The following is a 15,508-nucleotide window of genomic DNA, read 5'->3' as shown; positions in this document are numbered from 1 at the left end:
CAACTGGGGAGAACACCTCCCCCCATGTTATAGAGGACAGGGGAAGAGTCCCATATGAGGGTGTCAATGCTGCTTCTACATAGATAGGCATTGCAGGATCACCAGGTTATAATAAAGGGAAACATCCTGGATGAAGAACACTAATGCAGCCACAATATCTAATAACTGGTACACGGGTTGTAATAGACTTTAATGAAATGCCACGTTCTCCTCCCAAGTCTCTACTCCCCGCACCATCCTCCTGACGCGATCATCCTTCTTTATCCATTCTGATTCTTAATAACTTTTCAATCTCCCGCCGGCTCCAAGCCTCCGACTTCCGAGGACGTTTGAGCATCGCGGGTCGCCGTAGATGTCTGGGTTAAGGGTAGCACGTGACCATGACGTCATGTGACGAGGAAGTGGCTGTGTGATCTGGGTGTACTAGGGTGATGGCATCATATAAAAAGGTAATGTGATGGATACAATACAGTGATAGTGTGTGATGTATGGGCGACCTGTGGGAGCCCCGAGGAGGGAGGTGACCGGGGCTGGCTCTGATCTCCGATGGGGCATATGATGTCTGTCTCTGCCATTCAGTCTGCGGCCTCCAGGTGCTGGGGGACTACAAGTGACATAATGCCCTGCCAGGCTCTTATCTAGCCAGGATGGGGTCTGGAGAGCTTTGTGATATGTGAAGATAACGTGCCCTGCTATGAGATGATCAGTCTGTGTTCTTGCTATGTATTTACCAGTATAACTAATAATAGAGACTGACATGTCTGCCTGCCATTGATCACTGTGTCATGTCACATACAGCTTCCTAATGGATGGATCCTTCATCTCATTCAGGCATCATAGTGAGATAAAAGCTGAACACCGGGCGGATATAAAATACACAAATTTAATACAGCTCTCTATTCATTATTTAATCATTGAGGGTATTTTTTTTAAATCCAAGTAGATACCTGAATTTGACTTGTCAGAAGCCTCTTGTAGTACTGTACATCAGAACTTAAACTGGGATAGGGGGAAGCAGCACAAGGAGCCAATCAGGGGTGCTGGGAGAATGTAGATAGTTGGAGAGACAGCTTATCTGTGTGCTGCTCCTCCTCCTTCAGTCACATTAGGGGGGCAATAACTCCAAAGTGCCTGCATTGCAGTGGAGAGCATTCAAATCTTCTCCATTGGCAGACAGAGCTGAAAGGTGTAGCAGATCGCAAAAGTGGATGGACAGAAATAAAAATCCTTTGCTGGTACAATGGCTCTCGTATGCGTATTTCAAGTGTGTATTACAAGTTTGCCTGAAATACACCCATCCCCATAATTAGAGCCGACGTATGACACTGAAACTGTCACATGTCGGCTCTATAGATCCGGAAATGAGCGATCACATACCGCTGATCACTCAGTTCCTGATCTTCTCCCTGCGGAGAGAGGTGTCAATCACCGCTCACCACAGGGATTCTCCGCTCTCCGTTCCTCCAGAGCTGACTGGAGGAACGGACAGGGGAGGGGGCGGGCACAGATGACTCTGCTTTCAGAAAGACAGAGCCAGCTGTCAATCAGGTAGTAGGGTGGCTCCCGACAATATTCCTGGCTGTAGCGCGGTTCTGCGCTGTCAGCATCTAGCGGATAATAGGCCACTGTATGCTTAGGTTTGGGTCACAGGAGCACATATTAAAGGAGAACTATGGGGTCAGTGTTTTACCCCATAGTTCTCCTTAGGGTAACGGGAGGACACAAACTAGCGTCCTCCCGTGACCCTAAGCTCAGTATACTGCGAGCTACAGCTCGCGGTATACTGAGACCCCGCAGCCGAAGCGGATTCCGACGTAGATGACGGGATCCGCCCAGCTGCGTGAGTGACAGCTGGCTCTGCCTATCTAGAGGCAGAGCCAGCTGTAACCGCCCCCTCCCCCGCCCGTTCCCCCAGTCAGCGCTGGCAGATCGGAGAGGGGAATCCAGCCCCTCCCCCTGTCACGGCAGAGAGCCGTGACAGGATCGAGAGGTGAGCGAACCCGGTATGTGTTCGCTCACCTCCCGATCTACTGAGCCGACCTGTGACAGTCTCATTGTCACAGGTCGGCTAGAACTATGAGGTGAGTGGAAATCACTCATCTCATAGTTCTCCTTTAAATGTCCTCCTGTGACCCTAAAGAGAACTTATAGCCAAAAAAGGTCGGTCCATAGTCCTTTTTTAATGTTCTTGTCATATTTAGGCTCTAAGTCGGTGATTGTAGACAAGCTCGGTCTATGAATACATGTGCTGTGTTGGATCTCTTCTATGAATTGGTTGAAGGGGAGGGGCTTTTCAGCTGCTATTGAATGTCAATAGGCCTTTCTGTTAAATATTGCCCCCCTCAGCTCCCTGGCTCTATTATTTCCAGTATTTAACTGGCTTTTGTTTGAAGTGAACATTCTGGAAGGTGTCGGTGTGTGATGCGCCTGGGTGAAATATGAATGGGTTAGGATCACAATTGCGGATTTCCGGGAGTGTGTGGAGTGCGGCAATCAGTCTTGAATCCCAGTTTTCACTCTCAATCGCTGACGGAGAGTTTGGGATTCGCGCATCATTTGCCAAATAAACTGAAATTAGAGGAGTAACAGGAGTAGCAGCGGAGTTATTCAAGGCATAACCCCGAGTCCTTTATATTAGTTGTGTGCATTAATATACAGAGAGTACTTGTGATAACGGGGTTGTATGAAAACAGGGAGTTCCACTGTAGTCCACTCAAACAATAACGCGAGGTATTGAATGGTAGTATGCAGCAAGTGAAACCTCTGATTTTAACGCATACTGTTGACAGGGCTACTGTGGGGTCAGTAGATCTATAGGTTCCTGGCGTTATTGGGCAGCAACCCCAATAGTAGAACGCCATCTTCTCTTTTCGGCAGGTTTAAATAGCCCGCGGACGTGACGTCACACGATCGTGGGGCACTTCCGCGTTCCAGCCTGGAGCGCATAATACCTCCCCCAATGTGGGAGGCGGCCTGCGGCGAGTCACTTGGCCGATGCGCTCCACGCTGGAACGCGCTCTGGCCGCAGATCGTACTCGGGGAACATTACACGGTGGAAATATCTGATGGATGTGTTTGGTAGCGCTGGACCAGTGTAGGCCCTCCTAAGATGAGGAACGGTATGTAATGACCCAACTGTGGTATTCAGCTTCTGCCTCTCCCAATCGAGGTGTAAAGTGAGGAGTGTTGGTAGAAAAGGTCCAATAGCTTGGAATCAATAAAAATTAATGGGTAAAATATTGCCAACGCATTTTGGGGCAAAGGACCTCCCCCTTCTTAAGGGCTTATTGTATGACTTTTAGTTAATCCTGGACGAATTAGTTAAAATGCCAGCTTCGATGCTGAAACTTGGGGTATCAACTATGGATGCACCAAAGTTTCATTTGGAAATGGTACTTTGCGCAAAATGCCAAAAGCACCATAACGGCTGGAAATTCAGTGCAATTCTATCTTCTCTCCTCCCCGCTGAACGCTGGTCTGTGTCCCCTCCAATGTCCGCTGCTCTTCCTGCCTGTGTCGGCAGAGGGGATCCGAGGGGACACAGAACGGCATCCAGCGCGGAGGAGAGAAGCTTTTTTAGGAGGTGGTGCGGGTAGGAGAAAGCTCAGGATGCGTCAGCTGTCACAGGAGGCCAAGCTCTCTTTCCGCTCGGCCTCCTGGGACAGCGTCTCAGGATGGAGAGCAAAATGCAAGGCGATCAGCTGATCGGTGAGTGTTTGGCAATAACTGAGGACATAGTAAGCTTACTGTGTCCCCAATTATGAATGAACAGGAAGTGGTCTACATGACTTCCTGTTCATTTATGATTGTGTACTATATCCTCAGTTTATGAATGCGCAGGAACACTCAATATAGAGGCTTGCTGTGCATTCATAACAGGGGTTGCAGGAAAAGAGATTGAGGAAATTGTGCTTTTCATGGGTTTCCTCCTGATACTCCGATTTCCTGCAACCCTCCAGGAAGGTAATGGGCCTGTGTGTAAATTGGCCCCAAGATGTGTGTACAAATGGAGCCCAGCGAGCAGCTTCCCGGCCGGCCGTTGTAATTACACGGCCGGCCGGGAGCTTTACATTCAAGCCATCGAGTGTCTCCAGACGCCCGATCGCTTGTATTGCCAGCAGCTGTCACTGCCGTTGCCGGTCCCGAGTTCAATGGAAATGCGCTACACAAGTGTTTTTCAACATTTCTGTGTGCGTTTTTTGCACATTTTTGCAGGCGTTTGTCCATTCACCGCTATGTATTCCTATCTGCTCACTAAAACGTGCGTCTTTAATAGCCGCAAACGAGTGGCACCCATGTGGATTAAAAAACATTAGTGTTTTCGTTTTGCGCGGAAAACCGTGCGGGAGCCACAAACGCTATCTGTAAATGCAGCCTCAAAGTGGGAGAGATAGAAGCAGTGCGGGGAGCTGCAGGTTTGTTGCCTTGCAAGGAGCCTTGGAGGAGACAGCAGAGTGACAGAGATGAGTGCTGCTTCTCCTTTCACTGTCCAGTCACAGGGTCAGGGTGGGTGAAGATTTTGAAAGTGCATGTCATGCCAAAATCATGTTTTCTATCTTGATAAGGAGGCACTCCAAACGCGCCTTCCACCCACAGTGTGATTGGCCGCACTGGAACGCACGGTGCCGCGATGCTGTGCGTTCCAGTGCAGGGCGATTGCAAAAAATTGTGCATGCAGTTTTATTCTGAAATAAACTTTTGTAACATTCCATTTGAGTATTTTAAATTAAGGATAGTATTTATTTTTTTAAATCTGATTAATCGGAAAAATTATCGTCCAACTAATCGATTATGAAAATAATCATTAGTAGCGTGGCTTCTGTTTTTCCATGTGTGGCATTGGTGTTATTGTGGTAGATCATATATGCTAGGGTCCAAGCCCTAAAGGAGATACTTTTATCAAACCTTGTAGAGATCCATATGGTTACAGTATATTTTGAATCCAATCAAAACCTTATCTCATCCTAAGCCCTGATAAAGCGGGAGTGTTTTCCCCGAAACGTGTTGGCTGTTTTTTATTTCATCAATTGTAAACAATTGAAGACACGTCTTTCTTTTGGTTTGGCATCCCCTTTATTCCTGAACATGGGGACCAGGCTGCTTGAATCCGAGAATTAGGCAATCTAGGAGGCCTTTATCCACCTCCACATAACTAGCTTTAGTTTGATATCAGAAGAAAGTCAGTAGGTAGAAGAACCCCATCATGCACATCCTTTTTCCAGATTAACTTTTTAATTACAAAGTGAAGTCTATTTTTTAAACTGTAATCACTTGTCTGCAAGCTTCTTTTATAATCAATGTTATTGTCGTGTTTTTTCCAGCTATAACACTGAGATTTAATTAAGAAACATAAGTGCATATAAAGTGTACAGTGTACTGGGCAAACAGGAAATGGTTTCCATTTATTTACATTTCTGCATTCTCTATTGTAACATTGTAATGAAACTCAAATACAGAACTGCATTCTATAAAGGAACCTTTGAGACCAGAGGTGGGAGGAGGATCGTTCCCATCCATAGAACTTGCAGGGTGGTTGACCATTGTACTAATAACCTGTGTGTAAACCCAAACATTAAAATTCCCCATTTGTTCTCGTTACAGTAAACCTGAGGCCAAAGCTTTTTATTTTCATTATGGATAGAGAATCAATGGTTATAACTAGGGATGCACCGATACCGTTTTTTTGGGTAACGAGTACCAATGTATTTTGTCTCCGGTACTCGCTTATACCGAGTACCAGTGCCGTGTGCCTCCGCTATGAGGAAGTCTGGCGGCGGGTCATAACCCATCACCCGGCTTCCTGATTGCCTGTGAAGCCAGTTTTTTATGGAAAGAACACCAGCTTCACTTGCCGAGGCTGCCTGGCTTCCTGATTGGTCAGGAAGCCAGGCTGCCTAGCAGCAAGTGAAGCCGGCTTCCTAGGCAATCAAGAAGTCAGGCAGCAAGTCATGACCCGGCTTCCTGATTGGCTAGGAAGCCAGCTTCACTTGTTCCTAGATGGCCTGGCTTCCTGACCAATCAGGAAGGCGGGTCATTACGTGCCACCCGGCTTTCTGATCGGTTAAGAACCCAGGCCGCAGAGCAACCAGTTAAGCCGGATTCTCAGCCAGGCATAACCCACCTCCCGACTTCCTGATTGGAAAGGAAGGCAGCTCCATGCTCCCTCAGCACTGCCAGTCAGAGGGAGATCTCCCTCTGACCGGAAGTTCTGGTATCGGAGGTAAGTATTGGAGCATTTTAGCGATTACATGTACTCGCCCAAATGCTCAGTATCGGCATCCCTAGTTATAACCCCGGCCAGCTTTTTTTTTTTACCCCCATTTGTGTCCCATTAGGGAGATTTCCCTTCACTTTCTGTCCACTAGCCACACCGGGAAGCAAGGGGAAATCCCTCCAAATGGAGGGAAATCCCAGGTGGTCAGCAGGCTCACCAGAATTAGTGTTCCCATTGGAACATTTCCCATCTATTTCTGTTCTGATCAGAACCCAAAATGTGGTATTTTCTTTCACTGTCAGTGATAACGGTCACCAGGACAAATGGAGAGGGTGAATCTCAATAACGGGGACACAGAAAGCAATAAGAACCTAGCAGCTGTCCTTATCCACTCTATCCAAAACTAAAAAACAAACAAAAACGTTTTGGCTTCAGTTGCATTTTAAGTCTTGAGAAGCCTTCAACTACTACCTACGGTAGCTTATACCCTCCGCAGTTGAGATCCTCTACGTTTCAATCTGAGCAGGCGTGACAAGATTCCCCTTCGCCACAATTTTAGGTGGTGGCCTCTAGTCTTTGTTACAGAGTTAATCGTAAATAGTTTGTTACTAATGTTGCTGTCACCATTGAACAATTTGTACATGAAAATCATGTCCCCCCTTAATCTCCTTACTTCCAACGTGAACAAATTAAAATGTAGTAGTCGTGTCTCATAACTCAAGTCCTCCATTCCCCTAATTAGTTTGGTTGCCCTCCTCTGGACTCTTTCAAGCTCGAGGACATCCTTTCTGTGGACTGGTGACCAAAACTGTACCGCATACTCCAGATGAGGCCGGACCAGTGATCTATAAAGTGGCACAATTATAGACTTGTCTCTGCAATAAATCCACTTCTTAATACGGGCAGGACTCTACTAGCTTTGTTTACAGCAGCCTGGCACTGCAAACTATTAATCAATCTGCGGTCTACAATGACCCCCAAATCTTTTTGCATTTCTGCCTTCTCTAGCGGCATACCCATAATTGTAAAGCCCATTTGCTTATTTTTAATCCCAAAGTGCATTACTTTGCATTTATCGACGTTAAACCTCATCTGCCATATATTAGCCCACTCCCCTATTTTATCTTATCTTTATATGTTCTAAGAGAAAAATAGAACCCATTGATCTCGTGGAAATTCAGAACTCTCCTGTTCACTCTTCAATGTTATCTCAATGAGTCTGATCAGCCCTTCCAGTTCTTATCTTACACTGCAAAACAATTTCTTGTTATTTTAATCCACAACAGGCAGTGTGTTGTCAGCTCACAACAGGAAATTTGGAGCTGAGTATATTTCTGACAGATGAACGGGTGGTTTCTGCACTTGCAGGGTGTTTAACCCTGAGCTCTGGGGAACTGTAAAAAAAACTTATCTTGCAGTGGGGCTCCCTGCACACTGCATAGGTGGAATGCTTGTTTTTTTTTTGCCTAGGCTTTTGACTTACTCTTTTACTCGATACTGCAAGCTTCTCCTTTTATGCAAACAGTCCCCCAACGGCTTTTCTCTTCCTGCCTGGGGAACCTCGGAGGAACCCTTGAAATAGTGCTCAAGTCTGGAGGGGACCCCCCTGGTAAAAATGATTATAGCTACAGCTCATGGTATATTCGTCACACCACAACAGTAGTCAGAGAGAGAAGGCCCCCCTTTAACTGGTGGCCAGTAAAAACACATGTCCTGTTACCCTGAGCAGAGGGGCAGAATCTATCGCCGGGCAAGTGTTGTTTTTTTTTCTATTATTATACAGAGTTTGCACAGCGCTTTACAAAATAAGGAAGACATTACAATTACAATACAATTCAAGACAAGATGGTAAGGAGGGCCCTGTCTGTGAGAGCTTACAATCTAAAAGGGAGGGGCAAGTGATACATGAGGAGGTAGCTGTGTGGGGATGAATTGTTTGCGAAAGTGATATTTCAGTGGTTAGGTTGAGGTCGGATAAGCTTCCCTGAAGAGATGAGTCTTAAGGGATTGCCTAAAGGCTGTCGGAGTGTGAGATAGACAGACAGGTTGGGGTAAAGAGTTCCAAAGAATGGGGGAGACTAGAGAAGTCCTGGAGGCGAGCATGGGAGCTATAGAGCAGGAGGTATTGGGAGGAGCGTAGGGGACGGTTAGGGTGATACTTTGAGACAAGGTTGGAGATGTAACCTGGGGCTGAGTTGTGGATGGCTTTGTAAGTGGTTGTTAATATTTTGAATTTTATACTTTGGGTGATTGGAAGCCAGTGCAGGGATCGGCATAGGGGGGATGCAGACACTGAGCGGTTGGTTAGGTGGATAAGTCTGGCAACAGCATTCATGATGGACTGAAGGGGGGATAGCCTGTGTAGAGATAGGCCAATGAGGAGGGAATTACAGTAGTCGACGAGAGATAACAAGTGAGTGGATGAGCAGCGTTGCGAGGGAGCCGTTTTTCACAAGTGATCTGGATGGCTATACAGCTGCCTAAATCACTTGTAAGCACCCTGGAGGACATGGACCATGACAAATAAATCAGGATGGAGAGCGGGGAATGTCTGTTTTCTGCTCTGTGATTATGACGTGGCACTAGGGAAGGATTAAAAGAGAACTCTGGGGTAAGTGTTTTTCCCCATAGTTCTCTTTAGGTGTACGGGAGGACATATACTAATCTCCTCCCATGACCCAAAGCTCAGTAAATTGCGTGCTATTGCCCACGATATACTGAGAGCGCCGCAACTGGGATGGATCCCTTGTATCGGCGGATCGCTTGCCTCGCTGCCTGTTTATACATTTTGGGACTATCCCGCCCGCGCGCTGACGCCAAAACACGGCCGCTCAGATCTAGAGAAATCCTGCCCAGCCGGGAGGTGGTTAAAATCTTACACCTCATCAAAGAAGATATAGGAGATTATACGGCCAATAGATTAACCCCTTTGTGACTGACGACGTACAGTGTACGTCGCCAGCATCGGGTCTGTTTAAACTTGTAAAGCCGACTGTCGGCTTTACAACAGAAGCGATTCTGGCGAGTTACCTGTCGCCAGATCGCTTCTGTGTCCCGAAGTAGGGGCCGCCCCCCCCGCCATGCTTCCCGGGCTCTGTTGCCCCTCCTACGGGATCGTCTTCCTTGGTGTCCGCGGGGAGCTGGGGAGGAGATCGACGAACTTCCGTTCATCGATCCCCTCCCCGTTCTATGGGACCGGGAGCGATGCAGATTGCATCACTTCCGGTCCCCGGGCTGTCAGTTCTGGGCTCCTGCAGCCAGCTATAAGCTATTGAAGTGCGATCTGCACTTCAATAGCTTATTTCCATTGTAAAGGTGACACTGGGGGTCTTTTGGACCCCCAGCATCACCTTAAAGAGTACCTGTCACCACCATCTGCTATCACATGGGGGGGCTTGTAAGCACCCATATGTGATAGCAGTCAAAGTTAAAAAAAACAAACAGTTTTTAAAAATAAAATAAATATAATGATAATAAAATTTTTTATTTAAAAGTCCCCCACCCCCGTGAGCATACACGTTGCCACGTAAACACGCGTCGGGTGCGCCTATGTATGAAAACGACGAACGCGCTACACATGTTGAATATCGCCGCGCACGCCGGAGTGAGAGCAATAATTCCAGGGCCAGTATTTTGGGGTATCTCTAAATTGATGACCTGTGGGGGCTTTTAAAAAGTCTTCGATTGACTTTTAGGGGTACTGCAGTTTTTCGCCGTTTCACGGACGCACCCAATTTGTAAACTGGGCATGTTGGGTATCGTTTTACTCATTGTAAACTCATCTTTTATATTTCATTAAACAAATGGGTATTTTGTTGTGTTTTGGGGCATTTGATTACATTTTTCATTAAATGTTGGGGTTCAATAAGGAGTTGCGCTAATATTGCGCAACATAAAAATTTGCAACTACCACCATTTTATTCTATAGGGTCTTGCATTCAGAAAATATATAATGTTTGGGGGTTTTAAGTAATTTTCAGGCTTAAAATGTGGAATATAACATGGGTGCAAAAAATGAAAAAAAAAGGCCTCAGTCATGAAGGGGTTAAAGTTCCTTTGGTGGACCCTCAATATAGTAGTATTTTGTAGGCTGTTTTTCCTTTTCAGTGATTTGAATGATAAATTGCTAATGCGCTAATGCTTATAACAGAAAGCAGGAGGCACAATGAACATGATTCAGTCTTCAGTAGGTACAAGTCTCTTTATAGGTGATAACAGGCAAGTGGCAGGGCAACTGTCACCAGAACACGACTGGCTGGATGCAAGTAGCATGCTGTGGATTTTCTAATCCGTTTCTTGTTGGAATTTGTTTTTTTAGGGAAGACAGCTGCACCCCATTTCCTCCCGTGTGGAATTAAGTTGCAGCATTCTTCTGAATGAATGGGCCTAACTTTAGTAGGACATTCTCTTAGTAAAAGATATCCTGGCCGAAAAAGATTTGACTGATCATAAGTAATTTTTCAATTTGTTAAATTTTTTGTTTAGTATACCATCTGAATTATTTGTTGGATACGTTTTTGTTTTTCTGGTGTATCTTCATTGTTATTGTAATGTGTATTGTGATACACACGGTAGTGCACGAAAAATTTCACGTTAACTTGCATCCTGTAATGCACCAAAACAGTCTGAATGGACCTTCAAAGTCCATTTCCACCTTTTGCAGAGGTCTTTTAAAAAAAAAACATATGCCTGCAATTTACACAGAGTGTACATGAAGCAGACATATGCAGCTGATGTATATGAACACAGAAACTTATATTTTTTGTTAGCTTCCCTCTTCATATCCGCATGAAAATTTCTGCCTGTGTGCTGTCCAAGCAATGTGTCTATATCTTCCCTTCCCCAATGGGTGACAGGGAAGGGGGCAGCTGATTACAGACTGACACCCTGGTGTCAGACTGACTTTCCTGTGGAGAAAATGTTTAATTTCTAAGCTTCAAGCTTAATTAAACTCTCATTAAAAAAATGAAGAAAGCCTGAAATGTGAGTCATGAAAAATGTGCACATCATCACTGCACCTCTTTATTACCACAATAATTGCTAATTGCTTACAGAGGGGGAAATGGACTTTAAGGAAAGACAGAGCATCTTTTTTGGAAGCTTACAAAATTTTCAAGCAATTTGAGGGAATGCATGCTTGCAAGACTGCAGGTCATTGAAACCCAATGAAACCAGTGCCGGTGTTTTGTCTCCCTCACTCTGCTGTGCCATTAACAAAACACAGCACAAACCCCATCTCTGTGCCATGCTTCGTGAATGTACACAGAGTAAGGGGGTCAGAGGTAAAACATCGGACAAAACATTTGACCAAGGGCATTAAAGGAGAACTATGACATGAGTGATTTCCACTCACCTCATAGTTCTAAGCCGACCTGTGACAATGAGTCTGTCACAGGTCGGCTCAGTAGATCGGGAGGTGAGGGAACACATACCGGGTTCCCTCACCTCTCGATCCTGTCACGGCTCTCTGCCGTGACAGGGGGAGGGGCTGGATTCCCCTCTCCCCGCTCCGATCTGCCAGCGCTGACTGGCGGAACGGACGGGGGAGGGTGCGGGTACAGCTGGCTCTGCCTCTAGATAGGCAGAGCCAGCTGCCACTCACGCAGCTGGGCGGATCCCGTCATCTAAGTCGGGATCCGCTCCAGGTGCGGCGTCTCAGTATACCGCGAGCTGTAGCTCGCGGTATACTGAGCTTAGGGTAACGTGAGGACGCTAGTTTGTGTCCTCCCGTTACCCCAAGGAGAACTATGGGGAAAAACACTGACCCCATAGTTCTCCTTTTAAGCCAGCAATCGGTGGGAGGGGGTTAATATTTGCCTGAAGATTGGCTCATAGCCCACTTTTAGTTTGTTTAAAAGAATATTTATTTTTGCCCCCAGGATTTTTGTTTTAAAGCAGAACTCCGAGCAAAAGTGTTCTTAATCCTTGCAGTGTGGGGGGTAGCCCACTGCAAGGGTTAAGTGCTTGTTTTTGTCTAGGTGCTAAAAAAAGTTATACTCACTTGAATCAAGGAGTCGGTTGGCTGCTACTCTGTTCCCTGAAGCCTGCCTTCTCCTCCAGTGCAGCGATGGACTCGGTTGGACTCGATGGACTTGTGTCTTTTTTCAACCTGACGTACTATGTAACTAAGATGGTATGTCCCTCGGCATCCACATGTCCTGTACACTGTGTATAAATCGTGATGACTCAAGGATCTTTAGACAGCTGCAGCAGAGGGGGAGAGAGGCTCCAGGAACCGATCTAAGAGCAAGCTAGCTCTGAGGATCGGGTGAGTATAACTTTTTTTTTTTTTTTAGCACCTAGACAAAAACAAGCCCCACTGCAAGGGTTAAGAACATTTTTGCCCAGAGTTTTGCTTTAACCTCTTAAAGACCATGGTGTTTCACCCCCTTCCTGGCCAGGCCATTTTTCAGTGTTCAGCGCTGCAGTACTTTGACTGACATTTATTCCGGCATGCAACGTTGTACTGAAACAAATTTTATATAATTTTTGGAGGACAGATAGAGCTTTCTTTTGGTGGTATTTAAAGGAGAACTATGAGATGAGTGATTTCCACTCACCTCATAGTTCTAGTGCTTAGGGTAACGGGAGGACGCTAGTTTGTGTCCTACCGTTACCCTAAGGAGAACTATGGGGAAAAACACTGACCCCATAGTTCTACTTTTAATAAAATTTTATTTTTTACTATATAACAAAAAAAGTACCCTAAATTTTGTAAAAAAAAAAACCTGTTTCCCTATACAATGTTATGAAACATTTATTATCACCTAAATTTTTTGGTAAAATATAAAAGACGGGGTCACGTCTGGTAAATAGACACCAAACATGTCAAGCTTCGGATTTGTTGTACTCCTCTATAGCCGGTGCCATTCTGCATTGCGCCGTATAATGTACTATTGCTGGGTGTTGTAGTCCTCTATAGCCGGTGCCATTCTGCATTCATTGCTGTATAATTTTACACTTTCCTTTTCACTATATTGCACACCACACTTTTTTTCCACCGCTCCAAGCTTGCTCCTGTGATGGACTACAATCTCAATACAAACTAGTAGTCCATCACTGGAGCCATTTTTTAAAATGTATTTTATTGTTTATCCGATTAACCGATTAATCGAACTTAATAATCGGCTAACTAATCGATTTGGAAAATAATCGTTCGCTGCAGCTCTAACCGCACCCAAAGTTGGCCATAGGCGACGCTTTAACAGTTTTTACCGCTCATCAGTTTGATGTTATCAGTAATTAATGGCCCTAAAATTATTGCTCTCATTCTGACGTTTGCGGCGATATGTAACATGTGCGGCGTAATGGGCGCAATCGTCATTTTCGCACATAGGCGCACCCCGACACATGTTTATGTTGGGGGAGGGGGACTTGAATTTTTTATTTTTTTTATTTTACATTAGAGGGGTCTCAAAGAGATCTGCTTCATCAGCTTCTCTCTGGTGTTCTGTACAGGAGACTAACACTGAATGCAGGAAGTGACCGGCAGCGGCGACGAGACACAGGTACGGGGGGGCACAGCTCCTGTAAGCAATCGGACGTCTCTAGAGACGCCCGATTGCTTGAATGTAAACAGCCATCGCTGGCTGCTTACAATGGTTACAGTTGCCCACTGTGGTGTGCTCTGAGCGCCGCACACGAGCGGGGGGAGGGGCAGGACGTCTTAAGACGCCCTCTCCCGCTCCTAGAAGACTCCCGTCTGGCCGTTCGGGAGCGGCCATGGACAGGAGGCGGTTAAAGCTGTAAATGCAATAGTCACACAAACCACCACATCCTAACTAATGGTATTTACCACTTTAGAGTTGAATGACATCCATTGTTATTCAACCCCTTCCTGAGAGCCCAGGATGTCATGGACACACCCCTTGGACACTGTGTTAACACGTAGCCTGGAATCACAGTCTAATGTTGCACAAATGGTATTAAAGCCCACCCGCAGCCTGACACTGGAGACTGTAGGACTATACACTGTGAGTAAACTACGGAGTCATTTATCGTAGCTACTCCGGGATAATTTAATATTGTTGTGATTTCTTCATGTTTAAAGGGTCACCTGAAACAAGAATTTTATTTGTGTTTTATGTAGGTATGTTGAACCATCCACCAGCTCCTTACATATTCGTGCAAGTGGTGTGATCTCTGCCCACCTGACAACCATCTGTGTGTTGGGGGGAGATTGAGACCCCATTCACATGTTGATGTTTTGTTTCGTGTAACTGTGCACACTGAAACACGCAAGACCAGAAATCCCATTTATTTCTATAGCCTCCCTTCAAATCTGAGCGTAGCGCCACATGTAGAAGAACGCCTGTCGCTCAGAAAAGTACCTGAGCTTCTCTTTGTTTGACTACAGCGCGTTTTGTTCCCATAGACTCAATAGGAAAGGCTTGGAAATGCGCAACAGTTTTGTGCGTTTTACGTCTGTTTGCCCATTTACATCAATGTGTAAAAACATTCAACCTAATGTACACGTGTAAATGCACACAAAAAGCATGGCCACTGCCAGAAGACTGGGGAAGAAAAGACAAATGCGGAATGCAAAGAATACAAAGCCGGCAATTATCTAGAAGTATGTGTTTGTAGATTGTCATTACTAAACATTTCTAAAGGTGTGTTTGTTGTTATTGTAAAGATATGAGTAAAGGTCCGCTTTCATGCTTATTGCATTAATACATGTGTGCCACTATTAGGGCTGCAACAACTAATCGACATAATCGATTATAATCGATTATTGAAAAAGTTGTCAACTTTTTCAATAATCGATTAATCGGCTTCCGATCAGTTGGCCACACACTCTGCGCGCCGTACCTTTTCCCCAACTCACGCTCACCGCTGCCAGACCCGCATCCACGTTCTACACGCCGCACCTCCTTCCCGCCTCACACTCCACGATCGGCACAGGGACGCAGGGAGATGTAGTAAGGAGGAGCAGGTGTGGGGGGATGACAGCCGACAATAGACAGGCCCGATCTCAGAAGAAAGTTGCTGGAAGACTGCTCAGGTAAGCCTTCACACTCCCACACATGGTGCTCTATCATGTATTGCTGGGATTTGTATTCCTCTATAGCTGATGGTACGTTGTGCTGTATATTACGTAGAGCATTGTACCATCAGCTATAGAGGAATACAAATCCCAGCAATACATTGTACACTGCATGTATAATGTATTGCTGGGATTTGTTGTACTCCTCTATAGCTGGTGATATTCTGCATTGCGCTGTATATAGGAGTACAAATCCCAGCAATAATACATTATACAGCGCCATGCGGAATTCCACCAGCTATAGAGGA

General features: G+C 45.6%; 1 protein-coding gene across 1 annotated transcript in view; it reads left to right on the top strand.

Moving 5' to 3' along the window:
• The first annotated feature begins 384 nt into the window (after positions 1-384).
• The window catches only part of LOC108798513 (beta-TrCP-like), a 161,865-nt gene continuing 146,741 nt past the window's right edge, over positions 385-15,508 (top strand). The window contains exon 1 of the mRNA XM_018570274.1: positions 385-449. Coding sequence (XP_018425776.1) covers positions 432-449 — 18 coding nt within the window. The 5' untranslated portion in view covers positions 385-431. The remainder of the gene's footprint in view (positions 450-15,508) is intronic.

Source organism: Nanorana parkeri, unplaced genomic scaffold, assembly GCF_000935625.1.
Source record: "Nanorana parkeri isolate BGI_ZX_2015 unplaced genomic scaffold, ASM93562v1 scaffold1493, whole genome shotgun sequence".
In the NCBI taxonomy this organism is placed as follows: Eukaryota; Metazoa; Chordata; class Amphibia; order Anura; family Dicroglossidae; genus Nanorana; species Nanorana parkeri.
This window is presented reverse-complemented; position numbering and strand designations above follow the sequence as displayed.